The sequence below is a fragment of the Chaetodon auriga genome, chromosome 6 (assembly GCF_051107435.1).
Source record: "Chaetodon auriga isolate fChaAug3 chromosome 6, fChaAug3.hap1, whole genome shotgun sequence".
Classification (NCBI taxonomy): Eukaryota; Metazoa; Chordata; class Actinopteri; order Chaetodontiformes; family Chaetodontidae; genus Chaetodon; species Chaetodon auriga.
The window spans coordinates 21,598,324-21,615,456 of NC_135079.1; the positions used below are offsets into that span (position 1 = coordinate 21,598,324).

The 17,133-nt window shown below is 40.0% G+C and overlaps 2 protein-coding genes across 2 annotated transcripts; one reads left to right on the forward strand and one right to left on the reverse strand.

The window, feature by feature from the left end:
* Window positions 1-240: 240 nt before the first annotated feature.
* Window positions 241-9,802, reverse strand: LOC143322166 (olfactomedin-4-like). Its single transcript, XM_076733150.1, has 7 exons — window positions 9,662-9,802; window positions 9,417-9,539; window positions 9,027-9,245; window positions 2,849-3,002; window positions 2,066-2,293; window positions 1,209-1,377; window positions 241-963 (listed from the first exon to the last, which is right to left on the reverse strand). Exons 1-7 carry the CDS (start codon window positions 9,713-9,715, stop codon window positions 534-536), a joined length of 1,377 nt encoding a protein of 458 aa, XP_076589265.1. The 5' UTR covers window positions 9,716-9,802; the 3' UTR covers window positions 241-533.
* Window positions 9,803-11,368: 1,566 nt separating this feature from the next.
* Window positions 11,369-15,264, forward strand: LOC143322397 (olfactomedin-4-like). Its single transcript, XM_076733569.1, has 5 exons — window positions 11,369-11,401; window positions 12,683-12,841; window positions 13,261-13,473; window positions 13,657-13,789; window positions 14,346-15,264. The coding sequence occupies exons 1-5, from the start codon at window positions 11,369-11,371 to the stop codon at window positions 15,191-15,193; spliced, it is 1,386 nt and encodes a 461-aa protein (XP_076589684.1). The 3' UTR covers window positions 15,194-15,264.
* Window positions 15,265-17,133: the final 1,869 nt, after the last annotated feature.

Consider the following 17,133-nt stretch of genomic DNA (forward strand, 5'->3'; position numbering starts at 1 on the left):
ATGTATTTCTGAGATTCCTATTATTTAATGGACAGCACCTTTGGTGAATAGATTTTAATGAGACAACTATGATAACTGCTACACCCATTAGTGAAACAGGCTTATATATTGTTAGAAGCCTTTGTTCCAGTCTTATGAGTATTTTTTTTTTTTTTTTTTTTATCATGTTTCAGCAGAAAGCATGCAGTATTCTGATCTTCTTCTGTTGCTGTAAATGCAGACTCAACACTTTTCCTTCTTAATGCTTGACTGTTTATTTAGGGTCTAAGCAGTGACACTCACATCTATTGATTTTATTCTCCTTATTATTTCTTCATTTGTTATTATTTTTCTCACTAAAATTATTCACATACAGCACACAACTAAAAATCACCAAAACAAGCAGGTGGATTGCAAATTCCTTTCACTACTCAGGCACATAAAATGACACTCACTGACCTTAAGGTAAAAAATGTCAAATTTAGCAATTTTTCTCAATTTTGAAACCATTTTTTTAAATACAGGCCATAGAAAATATTGTCATTATTGTCCTTTCATGAAAACAAAATCTTGTAGGAAACCATGTAGGAGTCACAGTAGGCGTGCAGCATCTGGTCCACAGGGCTGTAGTTCAGAGCATAAATGTTGGAAGACATCTTGTTGATGAAGATGCCGAGGTTGAACCTTTCTACACCTGTCTTGGTGTCAAATGAATAGAAGATCTCCTCAGTGTCTTTGTTGACATATCGGGTTGCGTAGAGCACGCCGCACGCCATAAAGGTGTTGGTCACCGCCTGCTTGTAGACTGAGGTGCGCCAGGTTTGGCCGAGCGCCAGCGGTTCCTCCACCTTGGATAGCACTATATTGCCAAAGTCCTGGGTGGTGGTATAGATCACCCAGACGCCTGACTCATCTGTCGCCAGGTCCAGGTCGGTGAATGCGTAGCATTCATCAAGGTGGCAGAAGTTACCCTTTGAGTTAAACCTGAAAAAGAAAAAGAAAAACAAAACAGAGAACATTGGGAGAGGAATGCATGTGTATGTCAGTTTTCTATGAGTCATTACATTATGCTTTCATTCATAGTTCTACATGCATATAATCTTTTACACATATTGATCATTTGTTTTTTATGTTCTTGTTCTTGTGTCCTTAGAAAACTGCAGACTTCAACATTCAATAGGAACAATTAATTCAGGCATCAGCAACAGCCAAATAATGAAGCAGCAAACCTGGTGCCTTTGGGCAGCTGTAAGGTGGTGACAGCTTTGGTGGTGAGGTTGAATCGACATACAGCATCTTGGTAATAACAGTTGTAGTACAAGGCGTCTCCATACAGCACCACATTTGGACCCTGGATGGTGTTGGTGGTTGGGTTAGAGGAGTGGATCTGGACATTACCTGGAAGACAAGGAAGAAGCAAGAGCAAGAGGATCTGATAATCAACTACATTTGTCTTATGGTCAGCAAATCCCAGGAAAAGAACTAAACCAACAATGAATTGTTGAAAGAGAATTGTTTTTCAAAAGCTTAAAAACACCACATCTTGTTCCTTTAAATACATAAACTGTAGTTTATCCATTACCTCCTCCATACATGTTCAATATATTTTTTTCCAATTTCACCTTTCATCTAAAATAAGTCCTAAGAACTTTGTATATGGCACTTTGAGAATCTCTGTTCCATTTACTAAGATTTTAGATTCATCTTTGGAGTTTCTGTTACAAACGTGTGTCACATGAGGAGAGTGATCAACGTCCCACAGCCAACGTTTAGCACATATGTGTACGGATGACTTCAGTACATAACAACAAACTAGACCCAAACCACTCCAACACCCTTTGATTATTACATGTGCGTGGACCAAAGGTTTTTATAAACTATTTGTACATTACAGTTTACCTTCTGTATAGTTAGCCTTTGTTGTCTTTGCTTTTAACTGTATCTCTATTTTTACCTATCTTCTTGAAAATTGGTCATGGAAATATGCAAGTACACTGACAGCAATGAAAAACAGTCAAATTCCATATGTGGCCAAGAGACCTGATTCTGAACAAGTTAAAAAAACTAGAACACAAGAGTTCCTTACCTGGTGTGCTCACACCAACAATGAGAGCGCTCAGGCTGGAGTAGAAGCGGACGTAGTTGGAGTATTTGTTGCCGGAGGTCAGCAGTACCATCCAATGCCAGTTCTCCTTCCCTGCCGCTGGTTTGGGATCCCGACCCCAGGCTCCATACTTGTAGGATCCAGGGTACTCTCCTGCTGTGTACACCCTAGGCCCGGAAATGTTACGAAATTGGCCATGAGGACAGTGACCTTGAGGGAAAATATCAGATCAAAGTGAGAGAAAGAAATTGTGCAAATGTAGAGAAACAAACTAAAAACTGCTGGTTGTGCGAGATGTCCACTGGTTGATAATTACTTTATAATGATCGGTGCTGAGAGATTCCCACAGTTCATTTATACCCTACACTAGGTCTTAGTGAGGAGACCCAAGAGAGACAACAGATGAAGTGTTTTAAGAGCAGAAAGAAAAGTGGAATAAAGAGGTGACATGATTCTTTTTTACATTTGACCTGCATCTTTCTCGTCCCTCTTCAAAAACAAAGACTTCAAGTTTTGTGTGTTGTAGACGTTGCATTCTCTCTATATTTGCAGTGTGTTTGCTGTTAATGTGTTTGTTTTGTATTGGGCAGCATATTTGTCATTTGCAACAGGTTTCAGTTGTTTTATGTTTTTCAATCTGTGTTGTTTCTGGCGCTGCAGCACATTTCTCCTAATGGAAATGTTTTGGGGTCAGAGCATTTGCCCTCATTGGCGACTGTACAAATGAGACCAGGAAGCCCAATCAGTCACTGGTAGTTGACATACCATGTGGAGGCTCAGGGGGTTGGGTGGTGGGTTGATGTTCATTCCTGCACTGGTCCAGGTCCCTCTTCAGACGCTGGTTGTCATTTTGTCTCTTCACCACCTGCATAGTGTCGTACGTCTCCAGCTCCTGCATCTCTGCTCTCAGGTCATCCAGCTGACAAACAGCAAATAAGATTGCCCTTGAATATCAGCTGAATGCAAAAAAATAATAAATGAATTGATGTCTTATGTGCTAGAAATGTTAATGATAATCTTCTAAGGAGCAGCCCATGTGACCAGACGTATGGGATGCTGTGGTTTGAGTGTTAGGATCATGTATCATTTCAGATGTGCTCCACTATTATGAAGGTATTGATGTTATTCTCTATTGACTGGTTGATTAATATTGCAAGTTCCAAGTGTTTTCCACCAGTTTTCATGAAATATCACATTGACGACAGAATGAGTAAGTATCCAAGTTACAAGCATGTAACATTCAAATATTTCCCCTAAAGCTGGAGGCCACTTTTCTCTCCACACAAAGGAATTATTAATCAGCGCAGTCACTCAAAAGAGCACCAGCAATCATCTCTCCTCTAAAACGTGCTTCCTGCCTTTTTCTGTCTCTTTTGCTTTTTCTGGCTTTTCTAGCTTCCTGCTTTTCTGTGCTCCTCCCATTCTTGCCAGACATGCATTACATTTTGGGCATTGTTTTTTTTTTTTTTTTTTTTTACTGTTGCTGATAGCTGAAAAGCTCCAGAAAGGAACTATACAGGAAGCTAAGATGAAAGACTGCAAAGATGCCTAAAAACCACAAGCCAAGCACCGCCAGGCATTGCATGCCTCTTGTCATATAAATAACCTATTACTTTGTAATGTGTGTGTGTGTGTGTGTGTGTGTGTGTGTTTGTTTTTGATAACATTCATTCTTGTTAAATTCATTTAATTTACACATTCATTCATTCATTTGTGGGTGACTTGGCAAGGCACTGAGTACATACAATGACAAGATTTAAACAAATAAAAAGGTTAACAGAGTTGAAACTGATGTGACCAAGGTTTTGTAGTTCTAATGATGTGGGGTGTAAGTATTAGAGGTTATAGGGCAGCAAGAGATTTCTTGAGATTGTGAATGTAGGTTTGAGTTTGTATGCAAGTGTAGAGCAATAACAGAGCAGTACAACGGTGTGTGGAGTGAAGGCAGAATGTGTTCTTGTGTGCACGCTCTACCAATTGGTGTCTAGTGTAGTATAATTTTTTCCAACAGATATGTGAAGAATTGAGTAAAACACTGTAACCAATGGTAGATGATAGTAGCAAATATTGTAGTAGAAGTTTAATAGTTCATTTGCTTAAAAATACAGGAGAAATATAGAAATGGAGAAGAAGCGCATAAAAGGTCAAGATGGTGATACTGTGCAGGGATGATACTGTACAGCAGAGATCACGAGGGCAGGGCGCCTGTATCATGGATCTTTGGGGTTTTCCATGGCCTTGCAGGTGTCTTTGTAGCTGTCTTAGCCGGTCTTGGCCGGTTTTAGCCGGTGTTGTCTGTGACCTGACAGAACCCTGTGTGTCCTTATATAACCTTACTGTATTCAATCCGTGTTTGAGTGTCTGTCATAATCATGAAAGATTGAATGGTATTATAATCACACTATGATTTACTATGCTTTAATGAATGCTGGTTTGGGATGATTCAATATACTTTAATATGTTTTAATATACTCTCAAAGTGCACTTAAAGATAATGTGATTGTGTGACTTTATATGCAACTATGGCAATAAATTGTGATTTGGTAATGTTTTTAAAAATCAGAAGCTAATGGTGTAATTTCAAAAGAATAGAAAGAAAATAAAAACGAGCACCTGCAAGCCCAGGCTGAACAGCGGCCAGAAGATAACGTAATGGTGTAAAAAAATAGAAGAATCTTAGAAAAAAGAGAAGATGCCCCAAGGGCGGGGTAGACCTTGAGCTGAACTGTATAAAGACGGAGCACTGACCATTGTCAGTTGGAACTTCTTCAGAGTTGCACTCTGTGTGTCTCTGAGTGTTTTTTCCCCTTTGTTGCCAACAATAAAGTATTTTTGCTTCTCGGACCCTGACTCCTGCAGCTCCTTTTTGAGCACTTTTCTCGGACAGCTGAATTTGACTTTTTCTGGCCTGTTGTGGATTGTACATTCGGCCTTCACATTCCACGACATATCAGTGGCGAGCCAGCCAGGAGAGGACACGGACAAGGAGGTCTCCAACGCCAGAGGCGGCTACACTCTGCCACCAGACACTCGGGCCCACAAAATTTGAAGGTAAGCAGAGCCTTTATTTCTGCAAATTAGGAGTAAATGAAGCTTTAAGAGGTATTAAAGCGCCTTAGACGTTGATTTAAGGCTAGAAGTAGGCCGTTCATGTTGGGGAAGTGCATTGAGCGTGCAGAGACGGGAGATAGATAAGAGTGAGGATCGTGTGTAACGGGGAGACCTGTGTGATAATAGTCTATCAAGTCAAAGCAGGCGCAGTTGTCTGTCTTATGTGTTTAGTCAGACGCCCATGGATACCGCCGCCTAAAAAGATTAGTCGGGTCTGAACGGGTGGGTTGTCTGGCCGTCGACGTAGTCAGCATTTATGGATACCACTTTTCTGAACTAGAAGAGGTCTGAACGGGTAAATGCTTGACAACACCGGTGGGTCGTCAACATGGATACCGCTGTCCAGAGATCAGACAGGTCTGCACGGGTGATTGATTGACCAGCGCGCCGCTGCCCAGAATGAGGCAAGCAACCACCTGCTTGAGTGGTTACCTCGCTTAGAGAAAGCGAGAGTTAAAGAAGTGCACAAAATCACTAGGTAGTGATTTCGAGAGAAAATGTAAAAAAGAACTAAAAAAGGAGTTACAGAAAAAACAGGAGAATAAGAGCTCTGAAACGGTTACGGGAGAAAAGGGGTTAAAAAAGAAGGAGAAAAGTAAGCAGAATCGAAGGGAGGGGTGAGCTGGCCTCTCCCCCTCTCACACACGTCCTTGACACACACAGAGGACAGTGCAGGTGCAGAAGCTATACACACACACACATACGCGTAGGAGGAGAGTAGCCGACACACACACACACACACACACACACACACAAGAGAGAAGTTGTGGAGTAACACACACACACCAGAGGCCTCAAAGTTGAGTTACTCCAGGGAGAGAGCAGAAGAGGAGAAGGAAAATTGAAAACCTGCAGCAAATAGCTCATCAGTCATCAATTGGGCATATTATTTTAGGGATTTTGACGCTGCTAGGATTTTTACTATTTCTCAGCGGTATTATATGGAGAATAATGGAAGGTTTGAATGCTGCTTAGATGCATAATAGAACATAGTAAGATAAGATAAAATAAATAATATAAATAGATAATAATAGATAATAGAATGGAATAATAATAATAATAATAGATAACTACTTAATTAATAATAAATAATAAGTTAATGATATAAGAGAGAAAGTCTAAGTAAATAATAAAAGTGGACGGATGAACAGAGGGAAAGTAGTGATAGTGAAGATGAGATAGTAACGCCTGAGCACTGAAGTAGCACAGGAGATGTTGAAACTCGCGGCATCAGAACACATTTTTGGTTGGAACGAACTTACATTGATGACGACGGTGTAGAAAATTGGCAAACTGAACAAGAAATTAATCTGAAATTGTGGCAGATCACACGGATTATTAATTTGGCTCAAACAAAAGAGGAGTTTCCTTCAGTACCGTGGGAAAGAGTGATACGAAGTTTGTGGACACCACGCACTTTGGCAACATTACTAGAAGTACTGTGTAATAATCCAACTGTTTCAATAACTCTCCCTTTGCGTCCTTTTTTAGGGATTCCTGAAAACTTGACTATAGCAGGGAGAAACAGGGCTGCAGTAGATCCACGACTAGAGACACGCATCATCCCCAGAAGGGTGGAGTGGGAAACAGGAAAATTTGGATACATTACAAAAACCCCTGCCGCAGACGGATCTGAAGATTTGAGATACGATCCCACCAAAACACCTATACTCAAAGCTGTAACTGCGGGAAAAACAATAGTAACGTGCCTTCCTTATGCAGCGGCGCCGTCAGGCCCTCACTCGAAGAGCACAGCGACAGATGCGTCATGATGCAGACCTGTATCATATGGAGAAGAGACAATGGGAGACGGAGAAAGCGATTCTTATGGCAGAAAAGGATGCCCTGCTGTGTGAGATAAATGCCCTGTTGCAGGAGATACATGCTGCCTTACATGAAAAAAATGTTGCCCTGCAGGAGAAAGACGCCATCCTGAGAAAATATAACACTGAACAACAGGCCTTTAACAAACTTCAGGATGCTGTTGATCAACAAGACACTTACCTTATTCTACAAAATGCCATTATACGCCGACAGGAAGAGTGCATCGAGGAACTAACGACAATATATGAAGCTCAGAGCCAAAGGTCTCAGACCACACCTGCACCACACTCTCCTGCTCAACCTCCAACCTCCCCTGCTTCATCCAGTCCAAATTCCCATACATATTCTCTGACTACACCCAATCCTCTTGATCCTGACACCCCGCCGATTCCTATTCCTACTGATTGAAATACTTTCAATGAATTTCTGTTGTCCCTGAAATCATACTTGTAGACATGTCTGTGCTGTTTGAGATCATTAGTACCTGTGCTGCAATTAAGAGCTACTGAATAATCGTCCATAACACTGATCAGTGAAAGGGAATATGCGGAAATGATTTGAGTCTTCGTCTGTATGTTATTCATCTCATGTTTTCTTGCATTAATCATGATATCTTGTTTTAAGATTTGAAAGTACATTACTACTGCATGTTATAACTGGAAACTTAATACTACTGAATATATGTATTTGTGCCTCACTGTCCTTGGGGATGATTTGCTATATCTTCCTTCTGATGAGTAACTTTGCTCATTAGTTGATTAAAGATCCCTGCTAGTAATAGTTTGGTTGAACCAGCAACGCTGTGACTTTACAATCACAAAGGGGGGAGATGTAGTATCATTTTTTCCAACAGATATGTGAAGAATTGAGTAAAACACTGTAACCAATGGTAGATGATAGTAGCAAATATTGTAGTAAAAGTTTAATAGTTCATTTGCTTAAAAATACAGGAGAAATATAGAAATGGAGAAGAAGCACATAAAAGGTCAAGATGGTGATACTGTGCAGGGATGATACTGTACAGCAGAGATCACGAGGGCAGGGCGCCTGTATCATGGATCTTTGGGGTTTTCCATGGCCTTGCAGGTGTCTTTGCAGCTGTCTTAGCCGGTCTTGGCCGGTTTTAGCCGGTGTTGTCTGTGACCTTACAGAACCCTGTGTGTCCTTATATAACCTTACTGTATTCAATCCATGTTTGAGTGTCTGTTATCATCATGAAAGATTGAATGGTATTATAATCACATTATGATTTACTATGCTTTAATGAATGCTGGTTTGGGATGATTCAATATACTTTAATATGTTTTAATATACTCTCAAAGTGCACTTAAAGATAATGTGATTGTGTGACTTTATATGCAACTATGGCAATAAATTGTGATTTGGTAATGTTTTTAAAAAAAATAGAGCCCATGACAATCAGAAGCTAATGGTGTAATTTCAAAAGAATAGAAAGAAAATAAAAACGAGCACCTGTAAGCCCAGGCTGAACAGCGGCCAGAAGATAATGGTGTAAAAAAATAGAAGAATCTTAGAAAAAAGAGAAGATGCCCCAAGGGCGGGGTAGACCTTGAGCTGAACTGTATAAAGACAGAGCACTGACCATTGTAAGTTGGAACTTCTTCAGAGTTGCACTCTCTGAGTGTTTTTTTCCCCTTTGTTGCCAACAATAAAGTATTTTTGCTTCTCAGACCCTGACTCCTGTAGCTCCTTTTTGAGCACTTTTCTCGGACAGCTGAATTTGACTTTTTCTGGCCTGTTGTGGATTGTACATTCGGCCTTCACATTCCACGACACTAGGCCTCTGAAGCAAACAAGCATAACAGAGCCTCCTATTTCCTTTTCTTTCAGTATCCGTTCTCCAATAAATAAATAAATAATTTTATACTTGATATTTGCGATTTCATTGTTGCTAAATGTATCAAAAATCATTCCAGATTTTACACACAAATCCCACCTTCCTGAAAAATGTCTGTGCTGAGCTGCTGGTCACTCAGTGTGAATTTACCTCTTTAGTGGTGTTAGTGGTTAGCCGTTGGTGTCCCAGGATTGTAATGTTGAGCCTGTTGATGAGCTGCTTGATCTCCAGCAGTTCATTCTCTACCACCAGCAGGCTGAGAACTGAGGAGAGCTGTCCGTCATCCTCCCTCTTCAGCTCTGACACATCTTTCTGCAGCTGGGGCAGACGTTTCTCTAAACCCAGCAGCAGATTCTCCAGCTCCACAGTCTGCAGAGAGAACAGGTAGACACTGTGCTCACACATCACTCAGAATGAAAGCATACATACAGGAGTCTGCCTTTTCTTTTTATTATTATTATTATTAGTAGTAGTAGTAGCATTAAAGTTGTTGAGGTTGTGTCCTCACAGTCTGGTTTAGAAAATATTGCGATGAGTTACCTTCTGTGGAGTGATGTTACTGTTGCATTTTGATGCATCGTCCTCCACTGTGCTGAGTCTGTCGTGAGGGAATGCCTTCTCTGAATGAGTCAACTCACACACACACTTATCACGTGAAGGTGTCTGAAATATCACAGAATATCAAACATGGCATGTGAAAAATAATACTACAAACCACATGTAAATAAGGAGCTGAAAGTCATTAAAACAGAATAATAATGACTGTATTCTCAGTGTTCTCTTACCTGTTGAGTGAGAGAGAACAGAGCACACAGAGGAACGATCACATGCAGCTTCATGGTGGATCAGAGAACAGAGCTCAATGAAACAGTCGCTGAGCACAGTTTGAATATGTCTGCAGCAGCAGCAGCTTCTGACTTGTGAACGCTCCCTGTAACTACTGCTTATGACTGTATGTGCGTGTGTGTTTGGTGAGTGTGCGTGTGATGTGTCATCCTTCTTGTAATTGGGATTGCAGCAACTCACGGAATGGTTTCACATGAGGCCAGTGCTGACAGATTTACTGAGCTTAAGTACAATTTAAAGATATTTTGAACTAAAAATAGCCCCTTTGGACATAATATGCAGTAAGCCCCAACTAGGGGTGGCCAAAACATTTGAGATTAGTGAATGTGGTGATGGTTTACAATTTGAGATGAAGAATACATGGAGCTTGATTTAATTTCAGAGTGGACAAAGGCCACCAAAACAAACAACACAAATCTAACTTGGAAGGTAACAAATATGACCGAAGGAAATCAAAGAGACCACATTACAGGAACATCCGTAATTATAATAAACATCATAATAAACTATAAAAACATTTGAAGTTATGCAAAAAAAAAAAAAAAAGTTTTTTGAACTTCCTGTTTGGTTAAATGTTGTTTATAGTTGTTTAATTGATAACAATGCTCATCATGATGTGCGTAAAATCTTAATATGCATAATAACTATAAAGTAGAGTATACCTGTCAAAGAAGTACAAAGTACTACATATACATTTACATTAATTTGTGGAATCACAGTAACATTTGTAAGGACCTTTTTTTTTCCATTTAAAATGATATGAATTCATGGTTGAGCATAAAACACATTAGGTAGCTCTGTGCTGTGTTGTAGATGATGACAGAGCATTTAAAACAGGAATAAAACATATTATTACTATTTATCTGAAAGGCAAATTGATTTTTGTTTGTGCTAGTGGCAAAATATGTTTATGATATATACCAGTTCACATCTGAAACTGAGGTAAATTCAGGCTGCAGTGATGTGACTGGATAATGGGAAGGAAATCAAAATATGGAAGGGTTTGTTACATCATCTGTATTGAAGATGTGGTTAAAGGATTCAGGAATAGAAAGCAACCACTTTGCACTTTGCACATTCACTGAGGAAGTTACACACACCGAAACAGATGACAGCATTCTCACTGAAAGTTTAATTCTGTGATTTTTGTTGCAGCATTTGTTATGCACGCTACACTCTTTTAATGGTACCATAAATACACACTAAAAACTAAAAAGTGATTAAGCGAGCACTTTGAAGACCACTCACTGCCACTGTAGTAAAGGAATAAGAAGAGTGTGGAGAACTTTGATGGTTCTGTTTTCATCATTGTGAAAAATAAATTTCAATTTCAATATATATATCCAGTGTGCAGGATATATTTACTTTAAAATAACATGACAGCCAGAATGAGGTAAGGGGGAACTAGCAATCTCCTGGTTGGACCATAACTGTTGTGCAACTCAACAGTTTTACATTTTTTGACTTTCATTCCCACGTAAGCAGTTTTAAGGTTCTGTAGTGACTCACTGGTGATGAGAAGCAAGTCAGTAAAATGTGTGTTTATAGTCTGGGTTTCTAAAGAAAAGGGAAGAGGAGGTGTGGTGATTTCAGCAGTAATATATTCTGTCCTCATCAGTCCAGTATTCATTTCTCCAGCTCTAAACATGCTGCTGCTGCTGTTGCTGCTGCTGTCACCAGTGAGTTACACTTGATTTCTTATTTTTAGAAACTAAGGACGTAAGTGGAAGATATTGCATTTGACACCATTAGAGTTTTTTCTTTTTTGGTTCTTTTTGTTGCAGCCCCTTTACTATCCATGTAAATCTCCTATATACAACAGAATCGTTACTCAAGTAGAAATTCAATTATTGGCATAAAAATTTGCTCAATTAAAAGTGAAAATGGCAATTTCACAAACCTATTCAAGTAAAAGTATAATAGTACTAGGTCAATAATCTACTCGAAGTGCAAGTTACTCTGTGTTTTAATATGGTTTAGTGTGTGCAGTTGGTCCAAGTCAAGTTTTAAGTGTCTGTTAAGAGTTAAGTCCCAAGTCTCTTTTTGGAAAACTAACACTGTCGTGCATCAAATTACAAACATGCAACATGGTAATTTCTAAGAAATGTACTTTCTTTTGCATGTTGATTATTTCTAATTTACTATTTCTATTTAATACAATTATTGTTCCTGTTTTTCTTTTTTATCTTCATGTATTGATAAGACCACATCTTACTTGCGACCTGTCATTGTCGCCTGTATCCGTTGTTATCTTGATATGGACACACAGCCAACCAAACCACTTTGATTGAAGAGTGCTGCACATGATCTGCCTTCTCCAACAGCAACGGCACCCAGTACAATATGATTACTCTGAAAGCATTTTTAAACATAATCTTGACAACATAAAGAATTATTATGGCAATACCCACAGGGACAGCCCATTGTTGAATGAAGTAGGATAAGCCAATATACAGAGAGAGACCTGTGCGTGGTGACCCAAATAGGACTGTTCTATCCGCCATATTTGCTCTCTCCCTATGTTACTCAAACATTATTGTTTCCTTCTTCTGCATAGACGAAATAGACTTTTAATAGGTGATCAAAGGAAATTGAGTATTTCTGCTGCTTTATAACACAACAACAACCAAAGGCATAATGAACAGTGTCCAGATTTGAGTAACATTAGTTGAACAACTAAACTTTAAATTGAATAGGTATTTGCATGATTTTCACAATTTTTGCATTGGCCAATCTCATTTATCTGGCATAAGCACATGTCTCTTTGTACTGCAAAATGCATAATAGAAAACAGATAGTTGTGGCAAAGGGGTAAATGGAAAATGAAGGAAAGTTAAAAGAAGATTAATGGCCCAAACAGTACTCAAAAAGTCCCTTTTCAAAAAGGAGTGTAAAAAGTTACGGTATGTTGCTTCTAATGAGTTAGTACCAGCATCTATTTTATACACATGTGACTGCAGGGTGATGGCCAGGCTCAGCGTGTCTCAGGCCAGAAGAGGAACGGCTCATGTGTGTGTCCGGTGGACTCCAACCTGTGGTCGTTCCCTGCTGTGAAGTACGAGACTGTGCTGCAGCAGGTTGAGTCCTGTGGAGGATCTTTGAAGACTCTGCAGGAACAGGTGAGAACCAAAGTCAACCAGCATGATTTTACAGTAGTGGGTGGGGTACTTACTTCAGTCTGGGTCCAGTCCAATTGCAACGTTGACTTGATGGATTACTGTATATGTATCCAGTGGTACTGAGCCATACTACACTGGTTAGAAGCATTTATTCTGATGTACATTTTGACTGGATTCAACAATTGTGATTGTTATTATTACTATTGGCTGTGCGTGTTCTTTGTAATACTTGCTGGCTGTAATGACTAAATTTCCTGGTGTGGGATCAATAAAGTCCAACATGCATGTCTTGTGACTGTGTGAAGATACAGTTCTGAATGAAAATGAGAAAATTTCAGTAAATATTAACTTGATCCTGGAACCTTGAAAACACATTCAGTGATCATGAAACAGGAGTTTCTGTCTGTATGTCCTTACAGGTGAAGTTGGCCAGCCAGCGTCTCCCTGGTCTCCAGGCTGTGGTTGAAAACATGACAGCCCAGCTGGAGCCTCACCAGTACCTGCACAACCAGGGCCTGTACACGGCCTTGTCTCTGCGCATGCTTGGTGAGGAGCTCAGCCAGCTGGAGACAGATGTTGGTGCCATCCACAGCCAACTTAACAATGCCCAAACACAGAAACTCTCCAAAGAGGTACAGCAGAAATGAAGTCACTAAAATGATTCCTGAAGTTGTCGAGCAACAGCCTACATGAGTAACATGATGTCAGACTTTACTAAATACTGTGTCTGTGGGTTATAGCTTATAAACAGACAAACAAATGAAGTAAGAGGACCTAACCTGCCCGTTACAATGTTTTAAATGTGTGTGTGTTAGGTGGACAAATTGCGTACAGATGTAGACAAGATGCAAGTGTCAGACTTAATTAACATGAAGAGCGTCAAACAGAGACTGCGCTACCTGAAGAACACTGCCGAGTCCTGCAAGTCAATCCCCAAAGACTTCAGCGGTAAGTATGTGTGTGTGTATGTGTGTGTGTGTGTGTGTGTGTGTGTGTGTGTGTGTGTGTGTGTGTGTGTGTGTCTGTGTGTGTGTCTGTGTGAAAGTGTGTGTAAGAGAGAATTGACTCATTCATTGCAATAACTATGAAGAACCAAGATTTGTTTATTTGTCAGTTAAACAACTGAACAGTCAAATTATTGTTGAACCATTAAACGGTTGTATGGAGATAATGATCTTTAAAAATGTAACCTCAGGCTTTAAACTCTATTCTTTACACACTGATTGTAAATGTAGGTAAGTTTGTTTGAATGGATGCATCTTATTGTGACCGACCCTGCCACTGCTTGAAACAGCGGTTCTCAAACTATGAGTTTAGTTTTTCTACCTTTTTTTTTGGTCTTATGCAGGCTGATTGAAGCCCTTCAGGTAGTACTCAGGCTAGAATCAAACATCAATAAGCACTAAAGCAGTGAAAACATTTCCCCACCTCCAAACAGAGGTAAATAATCTAGACTGTCCTGTACATCATCTGATATTCAGACCCTTCTCATCTCTGTTTCCAGGCCAGGATAGGCACTGCCTCAAGGGCCTGATGACCAACATTAGCGATCCTGTCTCGACTAAGATCAGTCCCTACGGTAAAAGCTACATCTCTGGTTCTTGGGGCAAACAGGCAGAGATGGACAGTGAGGGGCAGAAGAACAGCTACTGGGTTCTTCCTTTGCTCAGCAGCAACATCTACAGCAACTCCCTGCGTGTATACCAAACCTACGAAGACTTCATGGCCTCTGTCAACCAAAGGGACTTTACCATCGCTCCTTCTTTTAGTGACACCAACACCATTGAGGGTCCCAGTGCTGTTCTATATGGTGAAGCACTGTACTATCACTGCTACCGCTCTGCAGACATCTGCCGCTTCGACCTGAAAAGCAACACTGTTAAACGGGTGACACTTCCTGGCACCGGTGTGGGTTTCAACAACAAATTCCCATATTGTTACTATGACTGCCGTGCTAATAGTGATGTGGATGTGGAGGCAGATGAAACGGGACTATGGGCCCTCTATTCCACTATTGGCAACCACGGTAATCTAGTGGTGAGCCGGCTAGTTTGGGACAGCCAGAATGAGACACTCAATGTCACACAGACGTGGGAGACGAGGTTGTTCAAGAAGGCAGTGAGCAATGCTTTCATGGTGTGCGGTGTGATGTACGCCACTCGTTACGTGGACGAATACCGTGAGGAGGTGTTCTACGCCTTCGACACAGCATCAGGCAGAGAGGACAATTCACTTGCACTGCCACTGGAGAAGGTGGCTAAAGGTGTGGCCAGTCTGAGCTATAACCCCACTAACAAGCACATCTACATGTACAATGATGGATATCTACTGGCATACCAGGCCCACTTCTGATACCAAGCTGTTCCTATTGGCTAATAATTGCAATTTCAATTCAATATCCATGTTAGCCATGTTCACCAAATGCCGAGGTCCATCTCAAATAAAATTTATGATTCTGAGCCTGGCTGTCATACTCTGTAATGCATACAGATATGTATATACACAGTGTGTGTGTGCGTGTGTGTGTGTGTGTGTGTGTGTGTGTGTGTGTGTGTGTCTGTGTCTGTGTGTAAATATACTGTATATATACAAAAGTATGAATATAATGTATATGTACATTAAGAAGATAGTATGTTTTTTGACTCAGGAAGGAACAGGTGAAACCTGAGCGAAGGGCAGCAGTGAGCCTTTTTACCACAAGAGTGCACTGGAAGGCTGAGACCAAAAGTGTTGCAAATGCTATCTATCTATCTATCTATCTATTTAGAAATATGCTTGTTTTCTGTCAGTAAGGGTTTTATCTCCGTGTGTTAGTGGAGAGGTGATGTCCATGATGGTTAGCCTAGTCTATAAGGTAACTCTTTGCCCTCCTTCGTCAAGGAAAACCACAGTTTATTACAACTTTGGTTTTATTTTGTAACTTGAGGCATCAGTTCTATCAGTCATCCTGAAAGTATGTGATGTGAGTTAAACATCTGCAAAGGCCTCCAGAGACAAAAAAAAAGGAAAAAAAAAAAAAAAAGGCAGACATCAGATTAGTGTGGAGCGATAAGACTATAACTGAGTTTCCATCCAAATTTATCACACATTTTAACCAAATTTCAAGAAAATCAGCAAAAGAAATGGTAAATGAATGCATGTTTCCATCCACCACCAGTCAGAAAACCATTGCAGCATTACAGAAGAGGGTGCAACAAAGTGAAGTAATTAGAAAAGTGGCAGTCAAAACCTCAAACAAGGAAAAATAAAACAGAAACACAATGGAAATGAGACATTTCTGTTTGTTTCATCTATTAATGTGAAGAAGGTCAAGTCAGATCTGTGTGCAGCGATGGGCAGACGTTTTAATTTGGGGACACAGCTTCTTCTTCTCAAGGAGCAGAAACAGCTCATCAGTCATGTGAGTTAAATGTTCAGTAAGTCTGAAAAATTATTTGAAAAAGGTGTTTCCATCTCCTATTAAGTATACCAACTCTCGAAAAAGGCAAAAACCACCTCAAGTGAGCATAAAAACTGTTTTGCAAAATTTTCCACTATCCATCAACCTTTTCCAATCCATGTTGCTGGAAACATGGCTAATAACTTTTTTCTGGGTTTGAGGTGTGATTGGTGCTCATTTAATTAATCACTCATTGAATTCATCTTGGTGCACCCTCTCCTTCTTCAGTGCTTTATCAGCTGCAGCTGTTTGGCATTGTTTGGAGGATCGCAGCTGAACCTTCCATGATGGGACAAATTGATTCTGAACAGATTCAATGCCAAATACTAAAGGTAAAGGGCCAATCACTGCCTGCAGACTGGCCTTCCAATGCATATAGAAGAATGCAATTTACAGTTTTTATTGGAAGTGGTCATGGTAAATCCTATAGTGTTATCAATGTGTTAAATGTGTGAGTCTTTCTCCATGCTGCATGACAATGCTCACCATAATCACCATTTTACTTTTTAACTTAAGTGAAGTTTTCACCAACAAAAGGTTCTTCCACAGATTGTGGGTTCAATTTTTTTGCGGTGTTCCCAGAAACAAAAGATTGTCATTTCTAAAATCTCTAATTATTTGCGGACCATTAGCAGGATCACATTTATGTGACAATTTGAAGATTTAAGGGGCAAATATTTCATTCCCAAGTTACAGTAGCAGTCAACTGAAATCGCTGTTCCCAGATGGATGGACTGGGATTCAGTTTCCAGCTGTTCTCAAGCCACTGACACTCATCAACTTTTTCCAGCTAGGCTGTAAGATGAACATTTAGTGAAATATTCAAAACAAGTACTCCATGTTTTTATGGCTA

What these genes read in the sequence shown, in the direction of transcription:
- LOC143322397 (XM_076733569.1), top strand. Translation starts at nt 11,369, where the DNA reads ATGCTGCTGCTGCTGTTGCTGCTGCTGTCACCA. An exon ending in TGTTGCTGCTGCTGTCACCA is followed by an intron (nt 11,402 to 12,682) that starts GTGAGTTACACT and finishes ATGTGACTGCAG; the next exon opens with GGTGATGGCCAGGCTCAGCG. An exon ending in CACAGAAACTCTCCAAAGAG is followed by an intron (nt 13,474 to 13,656) that starts GTACAGCAGAAA and finishes TGTGTGTGTTAG; the next exon opens with GTGGACAAATTGCGTACAGA.
- LOC143322166 (XM_076733150.1), bottom strand. Translation starts at nt 9,715, where the DNA reads ATGAAGCTGCATGTGATCGTTCCTCTGTGTGCTCTGTTCTCTCTCACT. An exon ending in CCACTAACACCACTAAAGAG is followed by an intron (nt 3,003 to 9,026) that starts GTAAATTCACAC and finishes GCTGTTTGTCAG; the next exon opens with CTGGATGACCTGAGAGCAGA. An exon ending in CAGCTGCCCAAAGGCACCAG is followed by an intron (nt 964 to 1,208) that starts GTTTGCTGCTTC and finishes TTTCTTTTTCAG; the next exon opens with GTTTAACTCAAAGGGTAACT.